At 34.3% G+C, this 15,208-nt stretch overlaps 1 protein-coding gene across 1 annotated transcript; it reads right to left on the bottom strand.

Moving 5' to 3' along the window:
- Positions 1-7,873: 7,873 nt before the first annotated feature.
- LOC18022301 (protein LST8 homolog) lies at positions 7,874-10,626 on the bottom strand. Its single transcript, XM_024158561.1, has 10 exons — positions 10,420-10,626; positions 10,119-10,256; positions 9,885-9,997; positions 9,667-9,763; positions 9,469-9,546; positions 9,259-9,375; positions 8,510-8,592; positions 8,339-8,418; positions 8,192-8,251; positions 7,874-8,114 (listed from the first exon to the last, which is right to left on the bottom strand). The coding sequence occupies exons 1-10, from the start codon at positions 10,525-10,527 to the stop codon at positions 8,005-8,007; spliced, it is 984 nt and encodes a 327-aa protein (XP_024014329.1). The 5' UTR covers positions 10,528-10,626; the 3' UTR covers positions 7,874-8,004.
- Between the last annotated feature and the right edge of the window lie 4,582 nt (positions 10,627-15,208).

The raw sequence follows: 15,208 nt of genomic DNA on the forward strand, positions 1-15,208 counted from the left end.
TTTTGCTTAAAAGAATACAAAGAAAAATTCATTAAACAGAAAAATTTTTTTTTCTACCCAACTATTACATCACATATGACTAGTTGGAAAAAATGATGTGAGAATCATCTTCGACCAATTCACTATGATTGATTTGGGAAAAAAAATAATCATCTTGTTCGAGCTCATTTTGCAAGACTATCCGCCAGACATTTAGACTTCTGGGGATATGAGATAAAGTGAATTTTGAATAGCTCTCTCAAAGGATATGGAAGAATTCCAGCTCGGTCAAAAAGGACGGCCAATCTCCTAAAGATTTAGACATGTTCACAAAGTCCAAATAATCGGTTTGAAATGAACCGAAATCATTTGTCTTTCTCTCAAGCATGACATAGCTCATGAGAGGCAATCCATCTTGACGTGAAGAGCCGAGAAGCTTCTGCGACATTCCTGTAGTCCAAAATCTCATTTCCCTTGTCACCCTTCAAGTTTCACTGAGGCTGCTAACTGGTCTGTGATTGATCCAAGAAGTATCAATCGGCATATCGGGACTGTAGGTCATCGCTTAGGGATATCGTTAGGTGGAGGGGAGACCACCATCCCAACGTCGTCTTCGGTTTGGTTCGCGATTCTCCAACTTTCTGCTTCCATCTTTGCATGGAGTAAGGTATCTTTCCAAGGAGATGTTTTTCATGTCGAAGATTTTGTCGTTCTTTGCTTTCCAAATAAAACATAAGATCCAAGGATGTATATATCTTTTTTAGGATCTGTCATGCCTAACTCTTTCGTTTTCCAAAAGATGAAGTTCACTGATAAGTTTTAAATTTTAAGTCTATTTCATATTAACAAATTAAACTATTGATGGATTCTAAGTAGGTTATATAATGATAAGTTTTAAATCGCTTATTTTATTATGTAAGATATTTTGATCATTCTGCGGTTATGCATTCTACAAAATTGTTACCAATCCCTTCATTTATGAGTTATTCTATTGCAACTCTATTTCATATTAACAAATTAAACTATTGATGGATTATATTACATAATTAAGTTGACTACGCAAAATTATAAATGAAAAACATTTGTCAAAGCCGATATATTCTTAATAGTTAATACATCATTAGAAGAGTGTTTATTATGTATATTCACGATAACTATTCAACTTGATGTAAAGACGATAGAAGTCGGCGGAACGGGACGGGGCCACCGTTGACGAGTCATCGGAGCTTTTGCAAACTTCCGATAGACACACGACCATGTCCACCTGAGAGTATATATATACATTAAACTGTCTACTCGCTCTTGATTGTCACCACGTGGCAACCGGTGAGGCCACTGTCGGCTAGTGTCTAATGAAAAAAGTTTCGTCCACGAGTTCCACGTTGATTCTGGCTGCTGTCTCTGTTGTTCAGAAAATGACCTGAAAAAACTATTTTTGTGATGATTTAAACGGTGCGTTTTTGTGTTTAATATTTCCGGCATACATTTTTTTTTAATTATTTCCTTTAGTATAGAATTTGGACTAGGGCTCGTGAAGTTTCTCCACCAAGCCAAAGATAGAAACTAAACCCTAAAATTTCAAGATGATGTCTACCACCGTCGCTTTAAAGGAATTTATTTTAATTCAACCTACCATTGGTTCACTCTCACAGTCTCACTGATGAGAATCGTTTAATTTGGTATCGGTCTCCGCCTGATCTATGCTCTGCTGCTCTCATGGTTGGTCCGGAGATCTACCTCTTCAGCTCCGGTTATTACAACCATTATACAAGCAGGATGTGGATCCTAGATTCCAGGTTCCTAGCCGTGGGACTTGTTGATGGGAAGATCTACACGTTTGGATATTCCAAAGACAAAGAAGAAGATATCCAAGCGGATGTGTTTGACACAAAGATGCAAACTTAGGTTGTTGCTCCAAATCCCAATTTGAAAAGGGAATTGATACTCGGTGGCAAGTCCATCATCAGACAGAAAAATTTATGCGAGTAATATTGCTGGACAAGTCATAGTTTATGATCCTAGAGATGGTATATGAGAGAAAACTGATACACCAAATTATTTTCCTAATCACAGTGAAGATGTGTGTGTGATTGATAATGTGCTCTACATTTACAAGTCTAGATTTGGGTTAATGTAGTATGACTCTAAGGAGAAGGAATGGAGAGTGGTTAATGGCTTGCACAAAGTAGCTTTTGCCAACAAAGTTGTAATGTCTGAATACTATGGAAAGTTGGCGATTATGCTGGAAAGTTGGTGAGAAAAGAAGAACAAGGAGATTAGGTATGCAATGATCGTGTTTTATGAGAAGTGGAGTATAGATTACAGATGGTTGAGTTTTTTTGATGACATACTTCTATCCTTTATGAAAATGTGATTATGTTGATAAGAAAACAAATCACTAGGAGAAAAATCGCAATTTGAAACGAACATCCATTTAGGGTTTTTTTGTTAATCGTGTAATTTATTATTATAAATCTTAAGTCTTGTATTTATACCAAAAAAACTCGACACCTAATCTCATTTTGGTAAAAAATTCATTTACCAAGCCCAATAAGAAACCTTTAACAATCTTTGTCACCTAGAAACAACATATTAAACATTGTTTAGGTCGTATAGATTAGTCTTAGATAAAGGTATGTACTGAGTTGTAGTAATGATAATGATAACGATAATGATGATGGTGCAACACATGTTCTAGAAGTTTTAATAGTATGTCATAATCAAAATTTAGATTACAAGCATTGGTTGCATACGGAACCAATGAGACCACTTAATTTCCCTATCTAGAAATAAGAAAATAATGTTCACTACAAGAAAGATCGGGTTTTACGTCGGCAGATATCGATGTAAAATCGACGTAAAAGAGCATTTACGTCGAATTAACGACGAAAAAAAAATCGTCGTAAACCAATCGTCGTAAAACAGAAATCGTCGTAAAATCGTCGTAAAATTACCAACCCACGAAAATCGTCGTAATATCGTCGGAAACTATTCGTCGTAAACGCGACGTAAATTTTCCAACGAAAGTACAATGAAATAAGTCCATCATAAGAACGACTTAAAATCGATGTAAAATTACATCGATTCAACAACGATTAGGAGACGAATAATTTCAATTAAGGGAAACTAATTTTTTAATTGTCGATGTTAATTCGTCGTAAAGTTTCGACGTAAATCCGACGTAAACATATTCGACGTAAATCCGTCGTTAAATATTCGACGTTAGATCGACGTAAATTTACGACGAATTTACGTTGATATATAAATTAATTATTTAATTCGATTTTAATTTAATTAATGAATTTTTAAAATAATCAAAAAATTAAAAATAGAAAAAAACAATTTAAATTGAAATTTAAATTCGAAAATAATTTATAAAAAAAAGAAAAAATTTAATACAAATTGTTTTTTACAAAAAATCTAATCTACAATGTGATTTCGTAATCGTCGAGATTGAGATCGACGTCACGAGGAGGCTCTCCGTCTTGGCCGCCCGTCGCTGCTGGACCGTCGTTTCCCGTCTGCACTACCGGAGCCGAAGACTGACCCTGCGTCTGCTGGTCCGATGGTCCAGTACCGGAAGTACCACCGGTCTCAAAGACCCCTCGTGCTCGCTGTTGCCTCGCTCGGATTGCAGTGGCCAACTGCGGAACCGCTTCCGCAATGATGTCGAAGAGACCGTGCATCTCGGTGAGCTCCTGCTTCTGGGCTACTTGCTCATGCCTGAGAGTGGTGATCTCAGCATTGGCCGTAGCAAGCTCCTGGCGAAGATGACTCGGATCCTCCTGCGTGCGAAATCCGGAAGCCGAGGCGGCAGGACAGTCTCTAATAGAGCCTATCCCTAAGGTTCGGCCCTTCTTCTTCGGAGCAACCTACAAATGGAAAATAAAAACGTTAATTATTTATTAAGTAATAAATATAATAAATTTTAAAAAAATTGAAATAGATCATACCTCCTCGAAAATCTGGCCTTGCTCAGCGACGGTCAACGGTACTTAGATAGTACCGTCAGGTGTGGCATGGGTCTCCCGTTCGGTGATCCGCTGCATAGCGGCATTGTAGATCTCCTCTGACCGAGCGTCGACAAAGCTCCCGTCCCTCTTCCGGTGAGTGGTCTCGAAGAGCTTCGTCATTGGAGGTAGTTCTCCTCGGCCTACCAATTAATAAACATTAGTCAAAAATATTTAATAAATTATAACAATAATTAAAAATGAAATAATAATGAAATAATTTATATTTAATTACTTACCATCATGAGACGTCTTCCCGCAAAAGATATTTGGCCAGAAGTGTGCGGGGTCACTAACTTCTGACCGTTAGGACCGACCCGGTTTCTGACGGCCGAACACTTAGCCGCAGTGGTTTGGGCATGCGGGTCCAGCCAATACGCCTTCAACCCGTTCCAACAGAAAGTGGACATGGAGCTCGGCTTTGCGTCGTCTCCATCGGTCTCCCACTTCCGCTTCCAATCGGAAACGGTGTTGACTAGGCGTTTCTGCGCCTTCAGCCGGAAAGCTTCGCGGACCGTCTCGTTGATCCCGATGTCCCAGTTCCACCGTTGCTGCAAAAGAAAACAAAAAATTATATAAACAATATAAAAGTAAGATTAATTAAATTTAAAATAATTTAAAATGATATAAATAAGCTTTAAAAAACATTACCGCGAAGCACTTGTACCAGGTGTCGAACGTCTCTTGCGACACCTTGCTCCAGTTGTAGTGCGGCTCAACGAAATGACTCTTAATTGTGTCGGAAACGCTCCGACCGACACAATTATCCAAGTAAAACCTATGAAACAAAAAAAAAACATTACATTAATATTTAAGAAAATTAAAGCATTAATTTAAAACAATATAAAAAACAAAAAAATTTACTTACCAATAAGAGCCTGGTTCCGCTTTTCCGGGAACCAGACGTCGTAAAGCCCCCCGTCCCTGTAGGGCTAGTAAGTCTTCAACCGTAAATTGGGCATACGGATGAGGAGGGTGGGCCACCGGTTCGGGAGCCGGCGGTGGAGGTGGTGGTGGAGGTGGTGGTGGAGGCGGTGGTGGTGACTGCTCCGCTACGGTATTCGGAACCTGAGAGGCTCCGGAAGATGAAGGGACATCGGTCCCGGTGTTTCCCGAGGCAGACGCCTGGGAAGAGTGTCCGTCCGCCATAAAGTTGATGTAGTGCGTCCTCCATCGAGTCATCGTCTGCAAAACCGGAAAATTTTTATTTTTGAAATTACAAATTAATTTTAAATTATGATCCTAAATCTAACAAACACCCTAAATTCTTAATCTAACAAATTCTGATCCTAAATCTAACAAATTCTGAGCCTAAACTAATTTCCGACCTAAACCGTTTGTATTTCTAAACTAATTAAAAATAAAAATTAGATTTTAAGTAAAAAAAAAAAATTACCTGATTTTTTGGGTTTGCAGGGAAGCAACGAAGTGAGGAGGAAGCAGGGAGAGGAAGAAGTTGAATGAGCGACGAAATGAGGAAGGGGTGCTTCCATATATATAGAATTTTTATTCGTCGTAAATCCGACGTAAACATTACGACGAATTTACGACGAAATCGTCGTAAATCCGTCGTAAAGCTGCAACCGTACAACAAAGCGAATAAGACACACACACGTGGCTGTATCTGGACTTTGCGACAAATTTACGACGATCGGAGTTATTCGTCGTAAAATCATCGTAAAATTACGACGAATTTACGACAAATCCTTATAAATCATAAAAATTATAACGGCTATGTATTTACATATCGTCGTAAAATCGTCGTAATATTACGACGATTTTACGATGGTATGTACAAAAATGATGAATTACAAAAATTGAAACACCCATAAGCACATACAAGCATGCCTATACATGCTAAATGTGGTCTGTATAAGTTTCTAGCATGTTTACATAACATAATGAAGAAATTTGGTTTGATCTAAGATAAATTCTTACATCTTCTCTAAATGTATATAACACCTTAAGATTACTTGATAAACACATATATGTCAAATATTGAAATTTTTTTTTTGTTTAGAAAGTTGTTTTACCTTATGAGATAGTAAGCCATATCATTATCTTCATCTAAATCCCCCCGAACCCCAGAAAAGATTGATTATAAGATTTAGGGGTTACATTTCGTCGTAAACTCGATGGTATTTTACGACGAATTTACGACGAATTGGTGTGATTCGTCGTAAATTCGTCGTAACATAAACCACATATCTACAAGTTCTTTAATCTTATACTACAAAACCTTATATAATACATTAGTTTACTCAGGAAAATGCACCCAAAAACCATTCTGTGAGTTGGGAAAGCTAAACCCTATAGGGTTTAGCGTTTACATTTTACGACGAATTTACGACGATTTATAAATAATCGTTGTAAATTCGTCGTAATAGTCAACATATGTCCAAGTCAACACTTAAGCAAATTTTGAAATTTGTGTCTTTATATGTTTTTTTGGGTTGATGGAATAATGAGAGAAAAAAGGGTATATATAGAATTTTTTGTTTGGTTACCAATATATTACCATTGCATATTTACATTAAATTTACGTCAAAATAAAATTTACATCACATTTACATTGATTTTACGTCAATTACAAGATAGAGGACAATTAGTCGTATTATCGATGTAAATATTACGACAATATTACGACGAAATAAAATTCGTTCTTCATTCGTCGTAATATCGTCGTAACATTACGACGATTTTACGAGGGTCATTTTTTACGTCGAATTTACGACGAAATTTTTGATCGTCGTAAACTTACGACGACTAAAAATCGTCGTAAATAATTCGACGGAAAAGCCCCTCATTCTTGTAGTGGTTATTACTAGTTAATTTGCCTACGGCTCCCGTGGACTATATATATATTTATCATGTGTAATTTTATAAATAAATAGTTTTAAAAATATTAATTTTTTTTATCTCTATTATAAGTTAGATGAATCCAAAATTTATAAATAAACTTTTGATTTTAACAAAAAGGTAAAAAATCTTTCTCAAGTATGTAGATAAAAAATCAAAAATCATAATCTAAATATCATAATTAACGACATTTTTCATTAGACATATAGATTTCATTTTTTTAAACATTTTTTTAGATTTTTACTAAATTTTGGTTTTATAAAATTATAGAAATCGAAAACCCTATAAACATAAAAAATCGTAAACATTATAATAATTAGCGATATTCTAGCATAAATTTTATTTTTTTTTGTTTTGAAACGACATTCTAAATTTTATTCCAATTTTTGTTTCTTTTAAATTTTAGTTAGATGTTTTTCTAAATTTCAGAAACATAAGAAATGGTAAATTTCTATTTTTTGTGTTTTTTTTTAAAAAACATTTTTGTCTAATTTTACTTATGAACATTTTGGTTTGATATAAATTTAAAAACGGTTTGATTGACTACAAAATTAAGCATTAAACCATAATAATTTAGACCGGTTTATTTTAATTTTTTTCTTACACATCATGAGATAAGAACCAATTAAAAAATGACATGTAATTGTAAAATGGGGCTAAACGGTTTTTTTGCAGCCGAAACTCATTTTATAACTGACACGTAAGCGAAAAACCTTTGAAACTTGCTGTGAGTGCGACACCTAAACAAATCACTAAATAAATAAGTATATAGATGTTTGATGTGACAGCTAACCATGTTGGTAGATATCTACCGATTGATTTAGCAACAGCAAAATGAGGTTCCATATGTTCAGAGCTTACTTGTGTTTCAAGGTTCTTAGAAACTGCTAGTTTCTTCTTTGCAATGGAGTAGGTTTAAGAAACTGAATTTGCTCACACGAGCTTACATGAGCCTCTCATATGTTTCTTGACAGCTTACATATGCTTTTTGTCGTTTAATTGCAGAGAGAAATGTTTAATCACGATGAGATCAGACCCGTAATAAGAACGGTTCCGGTTGAAATGTACAAGAGTTTTCTAAAACACAAACAACAGTTACAACACAATCATGATTTGCTCATAGTTTCAATCTGCTTGATTATTAATCAGGATTTAATTAAAAATCACGGAGTGCACAACACACAGTGGCTTTGTGATGACCTTGGAACACTCTCACGTCTTTTCCCGTTTTCATGGACCACAATCTAGCTGTCATGTCCGATGATGCTGTCCATAGTACGCAGAATCAAAACTAATGACTCTAAGTCTCGGACAAATTTTAAAGTGTATAGATAGATTAGTACCGGTTACAAGAAATTCTGCATCCGCTGAGAAGGCGCAGTCCCAGACCCATCTTTGATGTCCTATTTTATTAGATTTGATGATAGAGTATAAGTAAAGTCCAACGAATATTTATACACTGTACTTTCAAAAACATATGGAAACCATACCTGTTAAGACTTTCTCTAGCTTGAAATTATCGACGTTCCATATTTTGACAGTTTTGTCTGATGATGCGGTCGCTAGATATTTAATTAACAAATATATAAAAGAGCTTTGAAGGGCCGGAGAAAAAGAAGAAAACGGATTAAGAGAAAGAGTAAGAAACACATTAACTATACTTTTTTTCAGGAGCTAGAAGACATTTTAGGATGGGCTCATCATGAGCTTGTAGCTTATGAAGGGGCTCAAACTCGGTCATCATCTGAAAAATATTGAAAGTTTAAATGGCATAGACAGTTACATCATCATTTCAAAAATAATAATAATAAGAATAACTAATTCTGGGCACTGGTGGTACTATTGTTCATTATATCTCTCATCAAAAGAGGTTATACGATAATGTTTATCTAGCAGACTTTCCGCTAAAGTGAAAGGAACAAGGCGTAAACTCGCTCTTTCCCGGTTCGGTCACGGCTAGAAACAAAATACATGGGCTAAATGGCAAACCCTAAAGGGTGGAACATGGTAATCGTGGCCGTGGTAAACAAGGTGGCCACGGTTGTGTGTTTTAAGAGATGGTATGTAACTTATCTGAAGCAGAAGAGTCAGGTAATATCTTTATCAAGCTTTAGTATTCTAAATTTCTAATCCTTACATCTTATGTATAATCTCTAAAAAGAACTGTATGGCCTCGAGCCACGGTTTGTAATCGGTTTCAATTAATAAAAGATGTATAGATAAAAAAAAAAACCCACTTGTTCGACTAGCTAGTTGGCTTTGTGTTTCGTCCCGGATAAGTCATGTGTCTTTGTATTTAACGAGTTTGTTTGTATACCCTAGGTTTGGTAGGGTTCGGGCTCGGATTCCATATAAAGAAAATATTTTACGACAAGATCAAAAGAGAAAGATTTGCATATGAGTAGAGTACCTGATTTCCACGCAACATGCTCCATACGTAACATGTGCCACGGTCATTAGCAGCAACCAACATTGTTCCATCCGACATAACGCTTAAAGACCGTACAGGTATAGCACCTTCTGGTATCTATATATATATATATATATATATAGTTACGTACACACCCGAGTGATTGTCATTGCATTCTCATAAATGTAAGTATAAGATAAGGATATGTACCAGTTCAAGCCTCCACGAATCTGCTCTGAGATCCCATACACTTATAGCTCCGTTTTGGTCTCCAGTTATCAATTCATTCTGTTAAAAAAAAAAAAAAGAACAAGGACGACCAATTAGCAAATAGTGATATCAAGTGATGCAAGTGTAACAAATAAACGAAAGAAACACTAATAGATGAAGTGGCTATATAGTATATACCTGATTTGGGTGTAAAACAATTGAGTTAACTGCGCAATCATTTTCATAATCATTTATGCAACAATTCGCTTCATACTCCCTTACGAAATTGGGAGCCCTGCATTTCGGCTTTTAAGAGTCAACAAAGTGTTGCTAAAGATCATGCAAATCAACTTATTGAATGAATCTATTAAATAACATTGGTTACACATCAGCTAAAAGAATTATTGTATTTGTACCTCATGTCCCACGTCTTAACTGTGCCATCTTCTGATCCTGAATACATCACTCTGCCATCACGTTGAAATTCAAGTGCCATAACATTGCTGGTGTGTGAAGCAAAAGTCCTCACCTAATGCGTAGGCACGTAAATAAGAAGACTCCATATATATATACCAAGATCATTTTACAAGAAAACGGAGACCACAACAACATGCATTGAAAACAAATAAAAAGGATATATATATATTTACATGTAGATTACTGAAATTGAGATCAAAGAGTCGAATGTAAGGATTGCAAGCTGCTGCTAGGTAACGCTTATCTGGGCTTATCTCGAGCCTATTTACATGCCGAGGCTTTCCTCGGCCTTCCGCGAGCTCGTTTTTAGGCTAAGGGAACAAAAACAAGTTTCAGATAAAATATTGAAATGTTATAAATTTCATTACCGATCAAGAGAGAGAGAGAGAGAGAGAGAGAGAGAGAGAGAGAGAGAGAGAGAGAGAGAGAGAGAGAGAGAGAGAGAGAGAGAGAGAGAGAGAGAGAGAGAGAGACCAAAGCAGCATAGAGAATGGTCCGGTAACAGCGACCGGTTTGGGCTTCCCAGAATCGGATGGTACGATCGTAGCTAGCCGTTGCGAGAATCACGGAAGGATGACACATTCTTGAATTGATGGGAATTAGTTTGATAATTTGATCCGAGAAGATCTACAGAAGATTACAGATCCCAACAAGAATCTACGAGCTAGGGTTTTCGCTAGTGAAGAGGAAACAGGAAAACCAAAAGACTAAAGAGTTTTATCTGTGTTGTCCGAAGAATTGACCTAATCCCTTCTAATCAGATAAGATATTACAAAGCTTTGTTAATCACTCATGACTTATCTGCTGAATTTCAGGCAGAAACATCTTATCCTATATTAAGTGAAAAAGTATTTAAAAAATGACATTTACAGTGTTAAATATTATTACAAAATCTAAAAAAAAAAACTAAAAAAGCTTTGAGGGGGAGATAGCATATATATCAAAAAAAAATCTGTAAGTTTTAAAAATGAACTAGGAGAGAACTCCGCGCATATGCGCGGTTTTATTTTAATTTATATTTTAAATTATACATTTTCAAAACTTCTATTAAATTTTATTTTTATTATCAATTTTTTGCCTTGAAAATATTTATATTTTCTTTGATTTTTTTTATAACATATTATTTGTAACTATTCTACACCAGTTGTACGAAATAGTCCAAAATTTCTCCCATTATAATAAAGAATTAAAAACCTACTATTTAATTTCTGTATAAAAATGTAATAGTTCACATAAAAATATAAGTTGAATACCAAAGAGAAATATTTATTTGTTCTTCCATCTTCATATTCTTTTTATTGTTGTAAATCTTACTAATATAATATTTGTCAACTTTCTCAATATACAATTTTGAGTTTTTTTGTTATATATATTTGATTGATTCCTGGTTTTTTTTACAAAAAAACAATTTATGACATTTTTATATATCCACTCTTCTTTTTACTATTATTTTTTATAATTTTTTTTATCTCTTTAATCATTATTTTTATGTTTTATAAATTTATTAGTTAGAGTTTTATATAAGATTATTTGAAACTTTTTAATATATTCAGTTTCATAATTTTTTTCACTTGCATTAAAATTTAATTATTTTCTTAGTTTAAAAATGAAATTTAAATTTGAAAAAAGAAAATAGAATGGTGCATTTAAAAGGTTTTGTATTATATAATATTTATAAGTTGTAGTATATTTAAATTAAATTTTAATTCGTTTGTTATATAAATTTATTTATATACATATTATTTATTTATATTATTTAATGTGTTTCTTTAAATTTCATTAATTATTTTTTAATTAAGATTGTAAATGGACATGTGTCACTCACTCCAATTCTGATGTGGCATTCAGCTGGAGAAAGTTGATTGTCTTTTATATATAAAATGCCATAAAATCTGTAAGTTTTAAAAATCTGTAACACTTTCCTAAATAATATATTTTTTCATATTTTGCAAAGATATTAAGGAAAATTTTAGTGAGCATTTTAAGCACACAACCTTTCTTATCCAGCAATTCATCCGAAGAATTCTTACACATGCATATGCAAATTTTTACAAATGTGGTTATTTACCTCGATTCCTATTGGTGATTTTTCCTGGTTCTAATACAGCTTTTGATTTTTGATTTTCTTCATAAGCTATTATTCAGCTTTAAAAAAAATACAAATTTTCATTTTTTTTTGTCATGTGACAAGTGAACAAGAATAAACTCTGAAAAGATTCACGTAACGTTGCTAGCTCGTTTGTTGTGAATAAGAATTATGGCAATGTCTCTGGACTTAGCACCATATAAGTCAGTTGCGTAGGATTTGTTACAAAAAATGAACAAAAACACGGTTCTTCAGTTTTCAACTGGCCATGCATGGTCCATATCAGACCACGAAATTGCATGTGGAGAGGAGATATGCCTGGATACTATCCCGCGGCCGCATCCCTAAAAGATCCATTGTACATTTGTAGCATCATGTAATTCCAAAACTCAGCCTCTCCACCATTAATTAGTTTGTTCTTCAACTTCTCAAGAACCGTCCATAAAACATGTTGAAGTTGCTGTCTTCAAATATAGGGGGTTCTCAATCATTGGCTCACTTAAGGATTTGTCTTGCAAGTTATTACCCAAGATACAAGAGTGCAATAACCGCCAACGAAATAGATCTCGATCGGGATCATTGACCAACCATGATAGCAGCAGAGTATATATCGCTCAAGCTGAGAAGGGAATGAGATTAAGTCCTATGATTTAGCAGAAATTAAAAGAATTAATTAACAAGAAATTGTATCTCACTACTGTCTTCAAATATAGGGGGTTCTCATTCATTGGTTCACGTAAGGATTTTTTCTTGCAAGTATGAAGTATTACCAAGGATACTTGAGTGCAATAACGGGATCTCGGGACCAACCATGAGAGCAGCAGAGTATCGCTCTGGCTGAGAAGGAATGGGATCGAGACCAAACGATTCTCAGTGAGAGTGAACCAATAAAATTAAAGGTTGTGTAAGGAACATAATCATCATATTCTCTAAAGCAGACGTAAAATGAATTTTTGCGGAGGCGTGAAAGAGTCTCGTGAAACGCAGAGGAACGCACGAGAGAGATCAGAAGTTCAAAACGAGATCGTTTGGCAACAAGGGAGAATAATGACGGCGGTGGAAATGGCAGACATCGTCTTCAAATTTTAGGGTTATTCTATTTTAATTGGCTTTGGCATTATGGCATGGCAGAGAAAATTCATGCATGGAGCCCTAATCCGAATATTTATACATAATTTTTTTATAAGAAATTACCATTATTGTGCTACAATATAGTAGATGTACGCTCAAGTCTAATTTTGTTTTTTTTGGTTAACTGAAGTCTATTAGAACGAAAAACCAAGAAAACAAACCAAGTCACGTTTGGAAAAAGCGTCAAGAACCTTCTCGGATATTTTAGAAAATTACATTTTACAAGCCTTTAGCTGTAATGTATGTATAGACGAATTAAACTGACCAAAGCAGAGATTTTTTTTTAAAAAGGTTTATTTAGCTGCTCTCAAAACAGAGTGCTTAGAACAGAATGATATTATCGATGGAGAACTGACAACGTAATTTCCCTTTGTCACAGTGATCCATAATCGATGGCTTAGATCAACAAAAAACTTAACCAATTTTTGTGCGGTTCTGCATAAATAGTCAAACCATTGCCAAATGCAGAAGCTAGCATTATATTTTTAGAAACTCGTAACACAAGTTATCTCTGAACATCCTAAACCATCTATCGCATGTTTCTCTTTTTAGATACGTACATGCGCTGATATGGAATTAACTTCACGCCTACGTTTTGTTGTGTTAACTTTCTTTGTTAAACATCAAAACAATCATCATCATGAATAAACTTATCTTTCTAATTCCAACAAGGAACATGTTGGTGCATGGTAACCAAGCCATAGTAAAATGAAATGGTCCTTAATTAAATATAAGCTAAATGTTGCATCAAGTTTCAGAATTTTTCAAATTGTTTGATTTTTTAAATTCAAAACGCTGAAGCATTCTTTGTAAATGAGGTTTTTTTTGATGAATAAAATTTTACATTCATTCAAAAAAAAAAAACAAAAAATATAAGCTAAATGTGCAATAATGACCAAATATAAGCTAAACGCTTGCTTCCTCTTCACTAAGAAAGTGGAAAAAGCGTCAACAAGCTTCTCGGAAATTTTAAACAGTTACATTTTACAAGCTTAACAACCCTTTAGCTGTAATGTCTGTATCGACGAATTAAACTGACCAAAGCAGAGTTTTTTTTTTTTTTTAAAGGGTTTATTTAGCTGCTCTGAAAACAGAGAGATTAGAACAGAATGAATTTGTCGATGGAGAACTAACAACGTAATTTCCCTTTGTCACAGAGTGATCGATAAATCGTTGGCTTATGTTCAAACCACTGCCAAAGCCCAAAATGCAGAAGCTAGCATTATATTTTTCAAACGTGTAACACAAGTTAGCTCTGAACATACTATACCATCTATCGCATGTTTCTCTTTTTAGATACATGCGCTGATAAGGAATTAACTTCACGCCTACATTTCGTTGTGTTGATTATCCTGTGTTAAACATCAAACATGAATACAGCTTATCTTTCTAATTCCAACAAGGAATATGTTGGTGGTAACCGAGCCATAGTAAAATGAAATGGTCCTTACACTACAAGAAAACATTACATATTCATACCATATATTTTATCAGAAAATCGTAGGAAACCGGCTTTTCCTACCAAATATTTTTGTAGGTTCTATGCCGTCGGAAATTTTAAAAGGTAGAAAAATCGTAGGAAATTTTCTACGAAAATTTTGGTAGGAAAATTTTCGCGGTAGGATATTCGTAGGAAAGTACCTACCAAATTACTTCCATCTTCCTTCAGTTTCATTCTTTCTAATTTCAAATATTCCTACCATTTTCCTACCATTTGCCAGATTTTGTAAAAAAAAAAATTATTTTTTAAAATTAAAAATTAAATTAAATTTAAACTAAAAGATGAATTAATTATTAATTCAATTATTACTATATATAGAGATACTATATATAAAGATATTATATATTAAAAAAAACAAAGTAATTAAAAGGAAGATGAAGCTCTTATTTATAGAGCAGCTTCCTCATGTAAATTATCTCAGATCATCGATGTGGGACAAATCAAAAGTTGAAATTTTCCTATCAAATTCCTACGATATTCTTACACATAATTTTTTGTCAAAAATTGGTAGGAAATTTCCTACGAAATATTTACCAGCCATTGGC

The sequence above is a fragment of the Eutrema salsugineum genome, unplaced genomic scaffold (genome assembly GCF_000478725.1).
Source record: "Eutrema salsugineum unplaced genomic scaffold, Eutsalg1_0 scaffold_15, whole genome shotgun sequence".
In the NCBI taxonomy this organism is placed as follows: domain Eukaryota; kingdom Viridiplantae; phylum Streptophyta; class Magnoliopsida; order Brassicales; family Brassicaceae; genus Eutrema; species Eutrema salsugineum.

What these genes read in the sequence shown, in the direction of transcription:
- LOC18022301 (XM_024158561.1), bottom strand. Translation starts at nt 10,527, where the DNA reads ATGTGTCATCCTTCCGTGATTCTCGCAACGGCTAGCTACGATCGTACC. An exon ending in ATTCGTGGAGGCTTGAACTG is followed by an intron (nt 9,376 to 9,468) that starts GTACATATCCTT and finishes ATATATATATAG; the next exon opens with ATACCAGAAGGTGCTATACC. An exon ending in CTTCTAGCTCCTGAAAAAAA is followed by an intron (nt 8,419 to 8,509) that starts GTATAGTTAATG and finishes TTTGTTAATTAA; the next exon opens with ATATCTAGCGACCGCATCAT.